Source organism: Montipora foliosa, chromosome 9, assembly GCF_036669935.1.
Source record: "Montipora foliosa isolate CH-2021 chromosome 9, ASM3666993v2, whole genome shotgun sequence".
Taxonomy (NCBI): Eukaryota; Metazoa; Cnidaria; class Anthozoa; order Scleractinia; family Acroporidae; genus Montipora; species Montipora foliosa.
In genome coordinates, this window is record NC_090877.1 from 445001 (window position 1) to 465000 (window position 20000).

Genomic DNA, 20000 nt, shown 5'->3' on the forward strand with positions numbered 1-20000 from the left:
GACCGTCTCAAACTTTTTTAAACGGTCTTTCTTGTACTCTGAACTGTTTGCCGAATTCTCGGAAAGAAATTTCTTTCCATTACATGTTTTTATTGAAACATGTTACGGTATTTTCTTTCGAGGACATGTTAGTAGGTTTGTTTTACTGGAATCAAAACATTCCGTCACTAAGTAAAGGATGAAAAGGAAAAGAAGGAAATAATACTTCTAAAAACAAACACAAAGAAATTCGATTCAACAGCTATAAATATTCAACGCAAACACAGTGAAAACAACGGACGTTGAGGCGAAACCGAAAGTATTACGGCATTATTTTACCCCTGCGATATATCCTTCGTTTCGTCCATTTCTACAGTCCATCTTTCTCCCAGGTATTTAAAGTGTCTCGGAGAGTGGCCTCACTCTTTCAATCTGAGTAGCTAATTATAAGCGACAAACAAAATGACGGTCCAAGCTCCTCATAAACCGAAAAACATGTTTATCAGCAGCATTTCCGGGAAATTACAACTAGAGTAACACTGCCTCTTTACGAAAAACCAAAGGCAGTGCAACAAGCTTGATTTATTTCAGATGTTTCATATAAGTTAAAAGCAAAAGCAAGTTGTTCAACAGCAATATGCATGTTGCTAGAATTCAGGAACGCTGTTGTACATGTGGTCCGTCTCTGTCCGGGTCGACAATTTGAACGGTTACTAGTCTTCTCGCCACCAGGAAGACTCGCACCAATATGCAATCAAAGTCGCCACCAAGACGAGTTATCTCGGCACCATGTAGTTGCTTAAATTTTTCAAGTTAAACTTCACCGAGTTTGCCTACTTCATATGTCTAAAATTAAAAATTAAAGTTACACGCTGGACGGACTTACGGCCCTTGACGCACGCAGTGGAACCGATCAGCATTTCATGATACAATCCTGATTTTTCTATTGCCAAAGCATACTTACTAATAATACTTTGCTCCGCGTTCTATATTTTAAAGACCACTTTCATAATAGTGACCACCTTTACATTCTTTTGTATTTATGTTAATTAGACCTGCTGCCCTCATTTTGAAACAAAGATTCTTTTGAATTTGCACGTTGTAGCGAGGCTAGAAAGGTTTATTAGGATTTTGAAAGAGGTCCATAAGGGAGATTAATTCTAAATAACCACTTTTAAGGTAAAACATTTTCGCCAACACTTTCTGAATCCGTTTAATCCACACTGAAAGTGAGGAAGGCCTAGGAGGTGAGAGTTTTTCAACTTAAATAGGGTATTGCAGTTACGAAGATTGTTCTTAATTTTGAATCCGCGCTGTGGACAGTTTTCCGTCAATTTATGCCAGATGTCTAACTGCAAGGCTGTTTGTTTCACTGGTCACAAGCTTTGTGGAGAAAGGTGCGTGCTTTGTGTTTTGCCAAAGGGTTTTCGATCCCCTTGTAATTTCCGCTCTAGTCTTAACGCGAGAGGGCGAGTCGAGATTTTCAAGATGTTTAATGTGCTACTGTTTCGCAAATTCTCTCTTTTTGGGATGTTGTGAAGTGCACACACCACAAATAACTCAGGAACATGATTTGCCGACACATGATTGTAAAATAATAATCAAATAATCATGAAACAAATACGTCAAGTTCATCGTGATATTTCACTTGTATTGAATGCAAGTTAAATTCTAGGCGATCGCATATTTATTCTCCGTAGTGTCTGCTCTTTCACGAAGAACTATTGTAGTACGTTCATAAATTGAGGTTTCAAGAAGACAAAAAAATCACTTTTCATTCTGTATAGTTAATAGAAAAATATGGTGACAAACAACGAAATACCTTCCAGTACCTACCAACTCACCGTTCCCTTCTTTGCTGCTGCAGACTAGTGAGCTGTATGGCAGAATGCTGCCAAGTCTGGAGTCTGGATCGAGTTTGTTTGGCGGGGTACTTCGAACATGGCGTCTCCTAGTAGGCCATGTAGAGCTAAACATGAAAAGAGCGAGAATTTTATACGAAAACAAACCCAGTTGTTTCATGAAAGTTCTATATGGTTATGGCAACTCTAAAGAGCGTTATTTCTTCGTTACTCTGGTCTGGATTAATATTTTTTTCTAAGAGCGGTGAGAACGAACGAACGAACGAACTTCCTTGAACATCTGTCATGCAAGTTTGTAGACCAAATCATTCAATCACATGTCGAAACAAGAGGAAAATTCAAGCAAAGCCAAAGATACGGTGAAGTTTTCAGAGTTACGACGGTCATGGAGTTGGCGGAGACGAGAGGGGCTGGTAAGAATAAGCTTAAATTGATTTTTTGAAAATTGGTTTGTGTACTGTTTCAGATCGGGACATTCCATTTATGATGAAGTCCAACAGAATTCGGCTGGATTTTTTTTTTCAAAGGCGCGGACTAAAAAGTGAAGGGGTGCGGATCGTGAATGGAACGTCCCATCAGCTGATACTTGTTACGTTGAGACAAGTATTTGGTTCGCACAATAGCAAAGATATCGTTGACGTCATCTCTCGTCATTAATGTGCCAACCAGAGCCTCATTGGCCGTCGAAACAAAGGGTTGGCACATTTGAATAACAAAAGCAATGTTTGTTAACTGATATCATCCCTGTTGTAGAATACCACAACATCAAACCACAGTTATTTCCCCAAGGCGGCATTCTTTGAAACAAGTTGGAGTGCAATAGAGGCTATTCTTATAATAAGGTGCAGGGTATTCTGCAACTTTAGACCTTTTTGTCAGCTTTAGGACATTTCATTACAGACATGTAGCCCTTACTTTCATATTAAGCACTTACAGTGTGACGCGCCTTACCATGGCCACCTAACAAAGTTTTTTTTAAAACTTATGTGCCAATCAGGGTGTGCGAATTTGATTGACAGTCTCCCCACCTTGCAAAGTTCGCACGGTTGTAAGTTGAACACCATTGAATGGGTCGTTTGAGTTGACATACTTACACAAAGTTGTCATATGCAAAAGTTCGTTGGGTGGCCACAGTAGGGCGCGTTGCACTGTAATGACTGGCCAAGGGAAACACTGACTTTTGAGACACTCATCATCATCATCATCATCATCATCATCATTTAAACATGGAAGCCCATTCATAAAAGTGCTCTTCCAGACAGCCGTGCAAAATCATGCAATAAAACAGTATTAGTTAAATATAATGTTGAATGTTCCACTAGGCCAAGTTTTTTGTTATACCTCCCTGACTCAGAAATTCTATTCTCATGCTGCATACTAACTCAGTTGCATACTTGCACAATGCATGCGTAGGCAATTAAGCATTGGTGTCTTTTTTCCTGGCAGACTGTGAAACTGTGAAACTAAAAGTTAACTCAAAATAAACAATTATCTTGATCAGTCATCGAGTATGCCTTTCCCGTCTGGGCGGCGCTTATAACCATCATACCTAGAAGATCTCTTAGAATCCATACAAAGGAAAGCCCTCAGGATAATTTTCGACAAGAGAGAGTACGCTGATGCCTTGACAATGGCGAGCCTAGACACACTTAAAGTCAGGAGCGCTGCTGCCTGTCAGAGGTTCATCATAAATGCACGGCGACATCCTCCCCTCATGGAAGTTATCCCCATCCCCATGTACCATGATTATGAATATTCTCTCCGTTTCCACAATCCAAGAGCCATACTTGGCTTTACTAATAGACTAAAATGATTTTGTTACTGTTAAATATCAACGAATTGTGTAACTGTGTATGCCTATTTGCTGGCCTACCCAGCAATCCAGCTATTGCTGCAATTAGGTAAAATAAACAAGTATCTATCTATCTATCTATCTATCTATCTATCTATCTATCTAAACTAACACTGAAAATTTCCCCAGTCAAATTCGCTTTCGAAATTTAAAAAAAACATTTTGATCCCAGAAATACTTACCTTTGTAGCCCTTTAAGTCATTTTCATTAATTTTTGTGTCAAAAATTTGCAGAAGGAAAATGAGGGAGAAATTGACTTGGACACTCTTGAGATTCGCTGCAGTATTGAGGAGGTAAACCATATGTTTTGCCATTGTTTAGCTCAATATGCATGCATAGCTTATTAGGTTGGAAGGAGCTGGTCAAATTGTTTTGTAATTTCTTGAATTTGGAGTTCCAAGCATGGACAATAATAATTATGAAAGCAAGTGAGCCACTCCTAACTTAAGTTTTAAAAAGCATGATTTACCACGGGCCATTTTTTGTATACTGTTTATTTGAGCAAGAATTAATATTAGCAGAGCTCCATGTGCTGGAGCGGGTGGAGCACCATGGGCAAGAAAATATGGTAACCCATCTGTGCGAGAAAATTTGGTTTTGGTCACCTTACGACTGTTCGACTATCCACCCCTCCATTTATGCCAACGTGAAACTCTGTGGTGCAACCCACGTTTTTTGGTGGACCCATCTTTGATATGGGACATCCATGTTATTGTTAATTGACACCTGCTAAAACAAACTGTGGGCCCAAGGTTAATTAAAGCTCATTGAGGTCAGCCGTTTTTTTTTCTTAAATTGACCGCTGACAAAGTACTGGTTTTCGATTGCTCAAACCAGGTTAACTTATCGTGAAAATAAATAAATTAACATGTGAGCTCCACTCATAGGCTTGGCTAAATCTATGTAGTATTCCTTAACCCAATGACTCCTCAGGCGCCCTAGGATGCCCCCAGTTTACAAGTAAAATCGTCTGGCATTAGACATAGTAAAATCTGTAAAGTCTCACTCCCAGGGGTCAATGGTTTAATGGAGGGGACATAATTTTTGACTGATAAACAACATCGTCGCTCTTTAGAGGTTGGGTGCCCAAAACATCCTGGAGCTTCCACTATTGGCAGCCAGCTCCAAGATGGAGACTGCACCGATGGCTGGCAAAACCTGACAACCCAGCCATGAGCCCCCACGCCTCCGAGAAAAACAGGCACCTGTCACACTGATACACAGTGGAAAGCAGAGGGTGTGGAGGGAGGGAACAAAAACCGCTAAACGCTCCACATGCAATGCTCCTACTTCCAGCCACACTGATTAATAAGTGCTACAGCCCAAAGCACGAGGAATTCCACGCATGCGCAAGTATACTAAAACCACTGACCAATTGGCTGCAGTTGCTCCTAGTTGTTTACTTGGTTAAACTTCGTTTAACCTCATTTAACCCTAGGATGCCCCCAGTTGACAAGTAAAATTGTCTGGTGTAAATAGAAGTCCATCCATTTTGCAAGGACATTGGTTTAATAGGTCAGTTAGCACAGATAACTCGTTCCGCATTCTCACAGGATGACAAGAAAGCGAATTGAGTAACATGTAGCAAAGATGGACCGACTAGTGCCATCTTAGCTGTGGTCAAACGGATTATGCTTTAGTGGTTGTTACTCTGGCAACATGCAGATGGGGGCAGTAAAGACTGAAAGAGTCAAAGTAAAACAAAACAAAACGAGAGTCAATGAGGTGGTGGGTCAGCCATAGCTGATGGTTGAATGGTCAGGGTCAGAGGTGATGGAGTGCTGCCATGTCCAGGACTGGAGTTAGGTGGTCCAGGTGCAGGTGGGCCTGCTGTCACTGGTGCTGGGCTTGGTGTCAGGAGAGGCATCGCAGGTGGCTGCCCAGAGGATGGAGTTGGGATTGGTAGAGAGGCACGTTCAGGTGGTGAAGGAGCCGTGGGGTGCTGTTGAAATGGCAGTCTGGCAATTTGCCGAAGATTGTCATTGATGATGCATCAATGTGGTAAGGCATGCACAGGGTTGTGGGTCAGTCTGCCAGAGCCATCAACCTGCACCACATACTGTACTGGTCATACTGGCGTACTTCAATGACCGTTCCAGTCTTGTTCTATTTGGTGGGGTGTGGGCCAGTGTGATTTTGGATTCGGACATGGTCACCAACTTCTAGGGGTGGGAACCTGTTGGTGTGCTCCCTCCATCTGTCGACGGCTTTCATATGCCTGTTTCTTAAGGCTGTTAGCAAGGGTGTCACTCCAGGTGAGATGTGGCTTGTAGCAGCAAGGCAAGATGGGTATGAAGTCCTTGATTGGTCTCCAAGATATGCACTGTGTGGGGGACAGCATCGTGTTGGGGTCGAGAGTATTGCGATACTAGAGTATGGCACACTGTTGGGAATCAGTGTCTAGGCTGCCATTGGGGTCAGTGTTATTAGTGACGAGACGTTTGATGGTTTTCACACCGATGTCCGCTCGGCAGTTTGAGTGTGGAAAGGAAACAGATGAGAGGCAGTGGTGTACACCCCACTCTTTTAGGAACTGGCGCGTAGTGGCTGCAGTGAACTCAGGGCCGCCATCGGTGGCACACTCATCAGGGATACCAAGTGTCATGAAAGTGCATTGGAGTTAGTCCATCAGGCCCTGGGAGCCCTCTTGTGCCCGTTCGATGGTAGTCCAGTTGGAATAGCGGTCCACAATAACCAGGTAATTCATTCCCTTGTAGTTTAAGAAATCAGCGCATGCAGCTTGAAAGGGGTATGCTGGTGAGATGGGTGGGTAGGGTGGGGCACTGGGTCTGCAAGGGTGCCATGCTGTTGCAGTGGTGGCAGTTCTCCTTCATGGCTCTGATGGCTGCAGTGATGCCTGGCCAAAATACTGTTCTTTCTGCACATGTAGTCATTGAGGTCACACCTTGGTGTGATGAGTGGAGTATAGTCAGAATGTATTGGTGCAGCAAAGGAACAGTGACTATCAGGCTTTTAGCCAGGCGGCCGTCCAGCCGTCCAAAGGACGGCCAGTTCTCAGAAATGGGAGATTTTCGACGGCCTGTTTTGGGCGGCCATTTACGAACTTCTGTGCTTAATGTAACAAAACAGTGTCTATAAATTAATAAAAGTTACATTTCTTTTTGCTCCCAAGAGTTGTTTTAGTGCTGCTGTCGTATTTTTCTTCTATATGAACACTTTTTTAGCGAGTTTCCTTTCTGTTTTGATCAAATGAATCAAAGTTGAGCGAAGCGATTTCACAGGCAAAGCCGCTGTTCAGTGATATTGACTTACCAAGTCGTCCCCAGGCTACTTTGCCGGCTGCTATAAATAAATGCGCACTTTGGTAATTATTTATGAGGACATGAGTCAAAGATCACGCGCCTTCCAACTCGGTAAGACGATCTCGCGGCTACAAATGTTATTGTAATCGCTTGATTGTATTCTGCTCTGTTCAAGCGAAATCTGGTGGGCATTACAACAAAATAGCCATTTGGTGTAATAACATGTGCAATCATCGTAATTGCTTTAGGAATACTAATAGTAGGTGAATAGTTAAAGATTGTAGACCAGAATGCAGTTCGACCAACAAAGCCACGCATATCTGTTCTTTCGTGTAAATCATGGCTTGACAACTTCAAATTTCAATCACTCTTTATAACAACTGGAGTTCCTATCCCAAATATAATTCAATGTTAAACAAGGTAAGTTGAGGAAAGGATAGCTTAGTTAAATTATCAAGGAAAAAACAGCGGTGTAATAGGTAAATTGAAAGACGTTTACAGCTGTCAGAATCGCGGAAATAACGTCTAAGAGGCTTCAATTTTTCAAAATTTTCTGGGGGAGCATGCCCCCAGACCCCCCTAGGCCCACATAAAATTTGGACTCCCACTTTCAAAATCCTGGCTAAAAGCCTGGTGACTATCTGGTCCTTGTAAAGGAGGACACCATACATCAACAGTGTAGAGGTGTTCCCGGAACTGGTGGTATACTTGGATGGCAGGTAGGAGCTCATCGCGAAATTTGGGGAAGCCAGATTCAACAATACATATCAGCTGGGTCATCACCATATCACTTGTGGCTGTGAGTTGGACTCTCTCCCATGTGTAGTGTTGAGGAAGTGGAATCTGCCAATTGGTTGTCGATAGTGGCCATCTAGGAGGCCTGTAGAGGCTCTGCACGACACATGTCAATCAGGAAGGAGTGTCCAGAGTGGTCAAGGGGGAGGGGAACTGTCGAAGTACTGGTGCACGCCACATTATCAGGTAAGACCATCATGTCTGCGGGACCAGCAGTGTGGCACGAAACCGCATTGGTGGCCTTGTGTCACACTCCAGGGACATGGACCATGCAGAATCTGTAGCCTAGTGTCTTCTCTCTGAGGTTGTGAAGTCAGACATTGGATATTTCATTGAGGAACTGATCACCAAATACTTTGAGTAAAGGCTTGTGGTGTATGGCAATAATAAGGTCACTGCAACCAAGGACAAAGAACCTAGCTTTGTCAAGTATATCGGCCACAGCGAGAGCCTCTCCTTCCACTGGTTCGTAGCACGACTCGGCAGCATGGGTGAAACAGCTTCCAACAAGGGTTATCTTCCAACCTGTAGTGCAGCAGAAGGGCTCAGCAGATGGACATTGGCAGTGCTTTTGGAAAAGGCAGTACCCTATACCATCTTGTGGCCAGTCAGTGGCCAGGCAGGTCATTTTGGATTTATCAAAGATGCAGACGCCTTCATTGCTTTCACTGCTGATCATGGATTTGGATTCATCAAAGAGTTGGTTTAGCTCACTTTCCCAGTGGAATGGTGTGCCTGGCTTGAGGAGCTGTCAAAATGGTTGCATGTGCTTGGTGGCAGCAAAGGCGTATGAGACCTGGTTGATGAGGCCAAACCAAGATCGTCCGTCTGTTATAGTGGTATAGTGGTTGGAGTTGGAAAGTCACGGATGGCATCAAGGTACTTTTTGCGTGGTCGTACATTGTGATGGGTAATTTCAAAACCTGCAAATTTGGGTTTAGGATAATGCCATGGTGGCCACACAAGTCGAGCCAGTCCACTGCTTGATAGAAGCCCTTAGTGAGGTTGTCCGACCAAACAAGCGGGTCGACAATGCACTTTGTTTTTTGTGGGACATGGGAGACAATCTCATTGAAGTGTCTCGAATAGGCTTCATCTGAGGCTATGTAACCCTTGAGGTGCGGTTTTGTATTGACACTGCCCCCAAGGAGTGATGAGGGTCGTAAGGTGCCAGTGGTCTGGGTGGAGTGGGACACCCAACTGAAAAATAGTTTGTCGGTATCGCTGGTGACATACACAATTTGCCGAGATGCAAGAGTCTAACCTCATTTAGAGCGGCCAAGAATCACAGGGCTGGATGACTGCACCCAGGATCTTGATGCCATTGTTGTTAACAGTGTGCATGTGCATGATGACCGGAATTAGGTTATCTTCACATAGTCCAAAGCTGTGAATTACGTTCATGCTTGCAAGGCAACTCTGACAGAGAGTTGTATTCCCACTGGGTGGGGTGTGATGTCCTTGAATCCCAAGAAGATGTAGTCATCTGGGTGTATGGTAGCAATGAGGGTGACAAAAGGCTGAGCCCTGTTAAACCCACTGAAATGAGATGGTTGTATACATGTAGGTGGTGATGCAGGGTCAAGGTGGCACTTTCAGCTTCATTGGGGTCTCATCCAGAGACATTTCCTAGTTTTCGTCACCAAGCAGGTCTAGCTGGATTTCACTGTCTGCAAGGTGATGTGTTAAGATGTCAAGGAGGATGTTCTTGGTGTAATTTACGTCAATTTTGCAGCCAGGGCATTTAATGAAAAATTTGCGAACACTAACCTGACCTCGCAAGCAGGCGCCAGAGCTTTGTACATGTATGGTCTCGCCTTCGTCTTGGCGCATTTGGTGGAGTTAAACGCATGAAACCATTGTATTTTCTTCTCTAACAGTGAGTGTATGCTTGACAGAAACTTTCTTACCAGGAAGCTTTGAATTGGGTTGTTTAAAAGTAATTTCTAGGTTAACGTTAAATTACATAGTCAGTAGGGGCAACTAATTGGCAAAACAAAACAAAATCAACTGCACTGCCATAGCACAGCCCTTTTAATTATAAAGTTGATTCATCCTTGTTCATAGACATGGCTTCCTGGCTTGTTACAACAACAACAATAACAACAACAACAACTTTATTACCCTTTTTCCTAACAGAACAAATTACAATAAGAAGTAAAATTAAAGAAAATAAATAAAAAAATTAATTAAAAAAAAAAAATTACAATAAGAAAATTAAATTATAAAAAGAGTAATGGCTTCCTTAATAACTGTGAAAACTAACAAAAGGAGGAAGCCAAAGCAAAAAAGACTAATTTGAAAGACAGGTCGGATTCTCCGACCGCTGACCTGCTTGGTCCTCTACATGTGCACACCTGTTCATGTTGGTTGTGGAACCTTACCATATGTTACTTTATACACAATTTTCAGACAGAAGGTGAAGAAGCATGGGGCCTCAGCTCTCAAGAAGCACTAAAAAGACTTTTTGATGCCATCAATGATGAATTAGCCATCTATAAAGAAGCTAACCCTTGCACATGGTGGCAAGATTTATGGAACACTCTGAATCAAAATCATCACTTGCCAATGGGCTTCATCAGTCTCTCTTTTCTCATTCTCGAATTTTTAGTCCTTGTATTGTCATATGCACTGGCTGGATCAGAAAGGAGGTATGTTTGTTGCTTGTTAAAAAAAGGTCCTTATTTTATGAGCCGGGTAACATGTGACAGTGAACTAGAGTTACTGATAAACTTGTGGCCCTTGGTGCACACCTTTTACCCCCTTCTTCATCAATGCTCTGTTTTACGGGTTTCAAAAGCTACAGCTATATGGATCAGAGGAAAGTCAAAACAGACGTCAGTTGAATAAGACAGGGATCAAACTGGCTACCTCCAGCTCAGAAGGCGATGCACCAACCGACTGAGCCGTGCCTGTCTCTGGGAAAATGGGTCATACCAAGGGGTAATTATCATTGGTTAATACCCTATTGAGGGTAGTGTTGGGGTGATTTACCCCTGAAAAGATGATGTGCTACATGTAGTTGCTTGGTGAAGGAACAAATAAAACAGAAATCAGAGTCTCGTATGCAGGAATCCAACCTATGAACTGTGTAACATCCGTTGGATGCTCAAACCTTTTGTCTACAAGAATGCTTGGGCCTGCTTGTTCAAAAGTCGATTAACACAAATCCCAGATAAGAAATTAACCAAGGACTGAGCGGGAGTTTATTTCTCCTACTCCCAAATGCTGTTCAATGGTGATAATCGGCAAAAGGTTACATTAGAAAAAGTCCATTAGAAAAAAAAGCAAAACAAAAATAAGCAAAATAAACTTTCACGAAAAAGTTGCAAACATGATACAAATAGTTTACGCTACTCCTGGATTAAGTTAATCGGCTTTCGAACAACCGGGCTCTGGTAAGCAAGTTTATTTAATACATGTATTTACTGTAGGTTCATGTACAACAACATTGTAATTGAATGTTGAAATTCAACTGTTGATAAGTCAATACATGTATGTTGTTCTTAGCACTTATTTTTTATCACAAAATCAATTTCAAAGGACGTATTGATTCATTGTACAAACTTTGAAAAACCTGGATTGAAAAAAAAAAAGGTTCAACCTATGACCCAATAATTGTTTTATTGAAATCTTGATATTCAATTAGTTCTTTTCAATGCAAAACATACACCATCATTTGATTTGCAGCTCCAGTCTGCCGTTAGTAGAAGGAATCATTGTATTGATGCTAACAGCGGTGAACCTGGCCTTGTGTGTGAGAGAAGAGAGACTAAGAAAGACTGAAATGGTCAGAAGTGTCCAGAATCAACTGAATAATTATGATGGTAAGCAGTTATATTGTTGGAATTTCAAGTCTAGAGTTAGTGCAGTACTGAAGAAGCAAAATGTGGGCTGCATTGGTGCACCGGTGTGGTTGGTGCTTGTGATATTTCCTCCCATTGTCTTAAAACATAAACATTTGAACAAGATAATTATTGTAATGCTGGGATAAACTATCCTTTCTAAGAAGATCTACAACAGGTGAAGTGACAGCTTAGTGACAGCTTGACATTTTTACCTTTCAATACTTAAAGGCTGTAATACATTATGTCACAATCATTTGAAATAGCAAATTATCCCTTCTTTGCATACATGTAGTTCTCCTTTGATCCGAGATGGTGGGAAAATGGTGAGCAAAGTCATTGCTGATAACTGTGTAAACCTTTCAAAATGTTGACTTAACATGAATGCATTTTGGTACTAATTGTATTATCTATTTTCCAGATGGTTGGAGTTGGGTGCCATCTGATTATGTTGATCCCTGTACCCCTCCATCCCCATCCATCTCACTGGTTCATGCCTACAGAGACAAGGAACTCGTCTCTGTTCCATGCAACCTTCTTGTTCGTGGAGATGTGGTTTTACTGGGACCTGGACACTCTGCACCAGCACAAGTACAACAGGTAAATAGAATTTTAAAAAAATGATCAAACTGAACATTCTGGAGACCATATTGTTTCCTTAGCTAATATAAAACGTAACAATATTATCCTTGAACATAATGTATTGTTTACTGTTTGCTTTTGAGATAGCCTGCAGTGCAGGCGGTTTTGGTGGTTTTCATCTTTCGATCTTTCGAGTGTCTTGCCACCATTTTGGATTCGCTGCAGACTGGGAGAATTGGGGCGAGAATGACAAACTGTCGGAGGGGGTGGGGGGCGGGGAAGGAAAAATAAACCGCCTGCCCGCAGAGGCGGTTAAATTTAAAAACGCCCCCCAATTTTTCTTTCTCCCTCCCACGCTTGGTAAACTTTTTACCTCGCCCCAACTCTCCACTGTTTTTCTATTTCGAGATGGCGGCCTGAACATCCGATGGAAATATATATCCACTCGCCCCGCCAAAATCCGCCTGCACTGCAGGCTACTTTTGAGATTGACACTACCTGCAGCCTTTTCCAGGCTCTCAGATGGTGGAGTACTGGTTAACGTATCAAAGTACCAATGAAAAGTGGGGCTTAGAATAATATTATTTATTTGCAGATTCTTAAAAGTTGAAACATAAAAGTTTAGTTTTTGTTTAACAGAAGACTGGGCATCCCAACTACTAGAAGCCCAGTACAGGCTTCTGGCTATAACTACTGTACATGTACCTGTTGAGTGGTACCCACACCAGAGGCCAGAGTAAGCCTTCTTAATTCTGTCTGAACACACAAACAGCCATATAGTATTGAAATGGAAATTTGATTTGGATAATCTACTGATTTGGAGGGATCTGACTACAACCTTAATACATGTAGAAGCAAACAAAATAGCACTTGTCTTACAGCACTGTTCATAGCTGTCCTGTAGTTTAACGAAACTTATACTCAAGCATTGACCCAAAAATTAATGAAGAAAGGATTGTGACGTATTTCTCCAAGAGACTTTGAATTTTCAAAGACTATAGTTTTCTTTTGTCATGCACAACCTGTGTTACATGTAGCACCTCTCATTCTTTAGTTCTGGTATTGACTAATATGCGCTTTCATTACGTAGTAATATGTTAAACTTTTCCTTCTAGTTGTTTATGGATCCACCAAGCAGGGGTTCTTTACTGATTCTTGAACAAGGACAAGTGTTTTACCCCTCTGTCACACAAAACACATCTGGCAAGTATAAAAGAAGTCAAAAATTGAGATTTTTGTTTTTTCCACAGGACTGTGACAATAAAATACTGTATTGTTGATGTGCACCTTACAGGTCTGGAGGGCCTGGTTGTTCGAAAGCCAATTAACTTAATTCAGGATGAGTGCAAACTTTTTTGTTTCATGATGTTTTCAACTTTTTGGTGAAAGTTTCTTTCGCTGAAATTTTTTTTGTTTTCAAGATTGACTTCCTCTAATGTAAAGTTTTGCAGAATATCAGTGTTGAACAGCTTTTGGAAGTAGCGATTAAAGAAACTCCTTGGTTAACTTTTAATCTGGGATTAGCATTAATCGGCTTTTGAACAACCGGGACCTGGGAATTAACCCATTGAGTCCTGGGAGTGGGACTTAACAGATTTTACTCTAATCTGTCTAATGACAGATGATTTTACTTGTTAACTGGGGGAGTCCAAGGGAACCTGAGGAGTCGATGATGATGATAATAATGATAATAATAATAATAATAATAATAATAATAATAATAATAATGTTGCAATAGTAGCAAGTATGATAAATACTGTAGGAAACAGACAACTTTTTTAAAAGACATGTTTCGGCATGCTTATGCCATCGTCAGTTTAATGATTTCCTAAGTGTGAACAGTTGTAAAGTCTACGGGTAGATGAAAAAATTATTACAACATGACGTAATACAAAAGCAGGTACTACATGTATTTACAGCGTGACACCAAACATCAAGGTGTAAACTAAAACGTGAGAAAAGTGTTGTAATGCTGCAATTGTTTGTTAAGTTCTGGTTTGATCTTATAATATTTATATAAAAAGCTTCTTTGAGTTTTAAATCAATTGAGTTGCTGGCAGAATCCAGAATACTAAAGCATGAAGGGGAGTAATAATTATTGTTCTTACAAAGTCATGAAATATGCGAGTTTTTATCGCTTTCCATGTGTTCCTTTATCCTGGTAGAAAAGTGGCGACTAGTGGAAAAGCCTACATGTATAGTCGCCACTTTTCTACCAGGATAAAGGAACACACGGAAAGCGATAACTCGCATATTTTTAAGCATCTCAACACATCTCCTTTATTTAAGAACAAATACTCCCCTTCGTGCTTTAGTATTCTGGATTCTGCCAGCAACTCAATTGATTTAAAACTCAAAGAAGCTTTTTATATAAATAAGATCAAACCGGAACTTAACAAACAATTATTGCAACATTACAACACTTTTCTCACGTTTTAGTTTACACCTTGATGTTTGGTGTCACGCTGTAAATAGTACCCGCTTTTGTATTACGTCATGTTGTAATAATTTTTTCATCTACCCGTAGACTTTATAACTGTTCACACTTAGGAACTCATTAAACTGATGATGGCATAAGCATGCCGAAACATGTCTTTTAAAAAAGTTGTCTGTTTCCTACAATAATAATAATAATAATAATAATAATAATAATATAATAATAATAATAATAATAATAATAATAATACTAATAATAATAATAATATAATAATAAATAATACTTTATTTATATAGTGCTATTTCATGTAGGTCAACAGCGCTTTGCAATAATAATATTGCAATCAATGTTACAGCAAATCGAAATTTTACAAATTATTATTTATAATATTTGATTAAAACTATGTCACATGCCAAACTAATCAAAGTGATTAAAAGGATGTGCTTTTATATGGGTCTTCTATGGCCATACATGTACAGGGCTCGAAATTAACGAAAAAATCCAGTCGCATTTTGCTATAAGATACGGAAATTTGGTCGCAATTTCGCAAATTTTAGTCGCAAAATCTCCGCGCTGCATTGTGTTGTCAGCGGTTAAGAAAAAAATGTGAGCCTGCAATAGTCTCTGTTACGAGCCTATGAAGGCCCATCAGGCTGGCGCTTATCTCCGGTTTCTGTAGCATGAAGCGACTAGGAGTATTTTTACTCCCCCCCTGGATGGGATGCTAGTCCATCGCAGGGTTACCCCCAGCATTACGCCGGTACCCATTTATACACCTGGGTGGAGAGAGGAACCGTGGGAGTAAAGTGTCTTGCCCAAGAACACAACACGATGTCCCTGGCCAGGCCCCGAACCCGGACCACTCGATCCGGAGTCGAACGCACTAACCATGAAGCCACCGCGCCTCCCACTGATCCTGCAATACTTGTGTGTAAAGAAACCGCTGAAAATGGCGAATGCACGTAACGTCGCAGCTAAATTACTCTACAATTACGCTATCTTCAGAGAAAATTCACGGCGAGAAACACAATAATTTTGTCTTTATTTATTTATTTTAGCAAAAGTAGCAGCAAAGTGGCAACTGCTAACCCTTTTGTTTCAAAAGAGCGAAGGTGACAACAAGTTGCAAATGTGCGACTTCTCCAGATATTTTAGTCGCAAAGGCAAAAATTTAGTCGCAAATGCGACTGTATTGGTCGCAATTTCGAGCCCTGATGTAGCTTACTAGCTTGACAGATGGTACTTTCAATAAGTTCTTAGAAGAAGATTTCAAATTTCTGGTTAGTAAATTGGGCTTTAGCTGTTCAGTAATGTAGCTAGGGGCCTGGCCTTTTAGGGCTTTATACATGTACATGTAGGTCAGGAGTAATATCTTGTAATTAATGCACCTGCTAACTGGGAACCAGTACATTGCTGCTTTTAAGACAGGCTTGATATGATCTTACTTTTTCTAAGTACGAGTAATAACACAAGCATCAGCATTCTGGACACTTTGCTTAGAAACGATCTATTAGAAATTTGGGTATTAAATCCATGCAATAACAAATTGCATGGACTTGCAAATAGCTCAGATGTAATGAATGTGTGAGCCAACTTTTCAGTGTCTGCTAGAGATAAACAGTCTCTTATCTTATTTATGTTCCTAAGATGGAAAAAGCAGGCCTTACATGCTTATCTAGTGACATGTGCTCAACAATAACTCCAATATTTCTCGCAGAAGGGGATGGTTCGATCCATTTACAAGACACCTCAATGTACTCTAGTATTGATGGGGTGGATGGAGTCGTGTACTTGAGATGCATCAAATAAAAATCTGTGTCCCTTCAATTAACCCACTAGGGAGTTTTAGCAAAGACGATGGCTACAGCAATGAAAACTTTAGTCCAAAATAATTATAACTTAGTGCTATCGCAAGTATTTCGCGATTAATCCGTCTTGTTCACATTGTACAATACACTACAGGCGAACTATCCTGTAAATGGATGGGTATGAACGGTTTTAAAGTCAAAACTGAAAATGACTTTTTCATTGTTACAGTGTATATGCTCACGTTGTCGTCAAAACCTAAAATTTGGTGATTTCACGTTGTTGTTTTGTGGAGTACAGCAAAGAAATGCACGGAAATTCGTGTTGCACGTGCAGCACAAGCATTTTTCCTTTTTCAACCAATAATAATCTTGCTTTGTGGCGTTGCTGTAGCCGTACCTGTCGTCTTTGCTAAAACTCCCTGTTGACTCCTGGGAGGGGAGTCAGACTTTACAGGTTTACTCTGTATAATCATGCCAGATGGTTTTACTCCTCAAGTGGGGGCATCCTAGGTTGCCTGGTTAAATTTGTGACTCTGTTCTTTGTTTTTAAAACTTCTCACTCAATGCTGGTAGATACTTGTGTAGGTCAAAAGTAATAGACCCTTCTCCAAAATAGGGGCAACTGAATGAAAAACGGATACCAGAAATAGAAAGAGCACCCAATTTACTTTAGTAACCCTGCAAAGTTTCAGTGTATTAGGTGTTATATCAGCTGAGAAAATATACATGTAAGATGAAATTTGACAAAGTTGCAGACGTTTGTACACTGTATGACTGGGGGTACATGCCATAACCCCAATCATACAAACGTCTGTAAATTTTTCATTTTTCAACTTACATTTTCTTGGCTGATATTACACCTGATATGCCAAAATTTTGCAGGGTTACTTATAGATAAATAAAGGTGCTCTTTGTAGTTCTGGTATTACCGGTAGTTTTTAATTTTAACTTACTTGAACTTTTGGTTCCTATTTTGGAGAAGGGTCTATTCAGCCCACTGTGTCTTAAAATTCATACTCCTGGAAAATAATTACAGTGTATTATTATCAGACAAAGAAAGAGGTTAGAAGAAATTTGGCCTGTAATTCATTTTTACCAGTACAGGGTCTATCTTTAATTAGGAACTCTTTTTGTTCAATTCATCTTGTAGCAGGTGCAGAAAACAAGCCAACAAGCATGCAGACATCTCAGCCTCACCCACGTGAAAAGTTCCTTGTCATTGAGACACCATTTATACTCATTCTTAGGTATATTTCCCTTTGAATACGTTGATACTTAATTTATATTAATTCACACGGTACAGTCATAACTTTCTAAATTTCACTCAAGACATGCACATGTACATTCGGCAGTTCAAGTGTCTGAAATTTGACAATGTTGTATCACTAAAATCATTCATTCACCTCTTACAAGATACATGTATAACTTACTTGAACTCACATTCGACCAGCTCTTAGCTGGCTTGATAACTCATTACATGTAATTATTGGTAGAGAGTGCAGTGCAAATTGCACTGTCATTGGTTCAAAATCTTTTCAAGCCCTGGTTTTTGTCAGGCAAGCTGGAGGCTGCCTCATGTTAGATGGCAGACCAACGCCATTAGCATTCAGTAAGGTATTTTGGGGTTCTCGACTTGTTGGTTGCCCTGAGCCACTACTAAATGACACATGCTAGCATGGGCTGAACCTTGGTGGTGTCCTAAGCATGTGACACATGGGCTGTGGTAAACAGGCAGGAATGGGGGAGGCTGTTGTTTGTGTAGAATACAATTATAGGAAACTGATTGAGGTGTAGAAGAGGAGAAAAGAAAATCAGAGGGAGAAAAGAGGAGCTTGACCTGTGTAACACCCATTGGCTGGCTTCTGTCTCTAATATATTGTAATTATTGGAAACAAGTTATAAATCAACGTGTTTAAGTCCAAGAGTTTTGTGACAATTATACCATATACGCTTGGTCAAGGGTGAAGAATGATGCCAAAAATGAATGACCTCTTTTAAATTTCAAATTCAAGTTTGTAATTATAATAGATACCCATTATATTACTTTTTTGTAGAAAAATTTTGAATGACTCATTGAAGAGGCCAGTGAGCATACTTGGAAATGAGATGCATTACATCATCAATTCTTTAATAGAAAAGAAACTTCTGCTTTTGATTTTGGTAAGACATACTGTAGTGAAGTTGTTTCCACTGCCACAAGCCACATACATGTACACTTGTAATGAGAAGCAGATGCCTTATGAAAGCTAGTTCCTCTCTAAGTGTAAATAGGAACTTCCTATTTACATGTACCTCGCAGAACAGAGCAGAGAAACCAACAAGCACAAACACTGTCAAGTACCAATTAAACAAACAGATTCCATGTTGCCATTCATCTGGTCAGTAACGGATGTGCAAAAATTGTGCTTAAGGTTATGCGTTATGTTAAATTGTGGAGAGTCTCTAGAAATGTTGGTTTTTGAAGAGTACAATTGTATCTGGAGAGAAAACAACAAACTCAAGTCACAGGTGACATGAAATTAAGGAACTTTTATTGTGATAAACAACATCGTCGCTCTTTGGAGGTTGGGTGCTGAAACATCCTGGAGCTTCCACTATTGGCAGCCAGCTCCAAGATGGAGACTGCACCGATGGCTGGCAAAACCTGACAACCCAGCCATGAGCCACTTCCCGCCACACTGATAAGTAAGCGCTACAGCCCAAAGCACAAGGAATTCCATGCATGTGCAAGTATACTAAAACCACTGACCAATTGGCTGCAGTCGCTCCTAGTTGTTTACTTGGTTAAACTTCGTTTAACCTCATTAAAAAATTTTCATTAAAAATGCTAATAAGTGTTAAGTTGTGTTTCAATCACTCTGAAGAGAAGTTTCTTCATCTTTTGCAAGTTGCTGTCTTTGACTGTGAATATTCTTCGAGCACTTCTTCTTGGAAATGATTCAGGGCATTGGAGCGAGATGATTCTTTCTCTACAGGTATAAAATCTTAATAAAACAACAATTCCTTTTTACAATATTTTTATGATTTCAGTGATAGTCTAGAATAATTGTTCCTGTTTATTTCAGGCATATGCAGTATTACCCCTCCTTCCTATTTCATTTCCTATTATCTGGATTTGTTTATACCTTTACGGAACAGCAAGAATTGAGGTTTTATTTGCTACTATGAGAGAAAATGGAAATGTAAGTACATGTACGCCCTTCTGTGTTCTTCTTCTCATATTTTTGAGTAAACGTGCAACAACATTGGTCAACTGGGTCATGTGTCCAGCAGAGACCATAGAAACTGTCTCGTCAGCTGTAGTATAGACTGAGAGTGGTTCTAACAAGTGGTGCTTTTAAGGTTGACCGGGCACAGGGAAGGAAGAATCCAGGGCAACACTGCAAACAACCATTTCCCAATAGGGTGATCCCATCGATTGGTTGGCTACCAGTAATTAATTATGCAATGACAAAACAATTATAACAAAACAGCCAATAACTAAACATTACATTATATAATGATAGCGTACTACAAGTTGGGATCTTAACACCATTCTGATTTCACTATCAGGTTTAGTACTAATAGAAAGAAAAA

General features: G+C 40.4%; 2 protein-coding genes and 1 pseudogene across 3 annotated transcripts in view; 1 reads left to right on the forward strand and 2 right to left on the reverse strand.

Annotated features, from left to right (window-relative positions):
* The window catches only part of LOC137969577 (guanylate-binding protein 6-like), a 47045-nt gene extending 46039 nt beyond the window's left edge, over positions 1-1006 (reverse strand). Inside the window, exon 1 of the mRNA XM_068815883.1 lies at positions 944-1006. The gene's annotated coding sequence lies outside the window, so the exon portion shown is untranslated. The remainder of the gene's footprint in view (positions 1-943) is intronic.
* Positions 1007-1847: 841 nt separating this feature from the next.
* LOC137969575 (endoplasmic reticulum magnesium-transporting P-type ATPase-like) overlaps positions 1848-20000 on the forward strand; it is a 64675-nt gene continuing 46522 nt past the window's right edge. The window contains exons 1-10 of one of the 2 annotated variants that reach the window (XM_068815882.1): positions 1848-2254; positions 3928-3987; positions 10165-10403; positions 11443-11579; positions 12019-12197; positions 13295-13382; positions 17578-17671; positions 18479-18584; positions 19313-19399; positions 19490-19606. In XM_068815882.1, coding sequence (XP_068671983.1) covers positions 2159-2254; positions 3928-3987; positions 10165-10403; positions 11443-11579; positions 12019-12197; positions 13295-13382; positions 17578-17671; positions 18479-18584; positions 19313-19399; positions 19490-19606 — 1203 coding nt within the window. In that variant the 5' untranslated portion in view covers positions 1848-2158. Of the gene's footprint in view, positions 2255-3927; positions 3988-10164; positions 10404-11442; positions 11580-12018; positions 12198-13294; positions 13383-17574; positions 17672-18478; positions 18585-19312; positions 19400-19489; positions 19607-20000 lie in introns of both variants that reach the window. The other variant, XM_068815881.1, reaches the window with a different exon arrangement.
* LOC137970272 (uncharacterized) lies at positions 5412-8380 on the reverse strand (annotated as a pseudogene).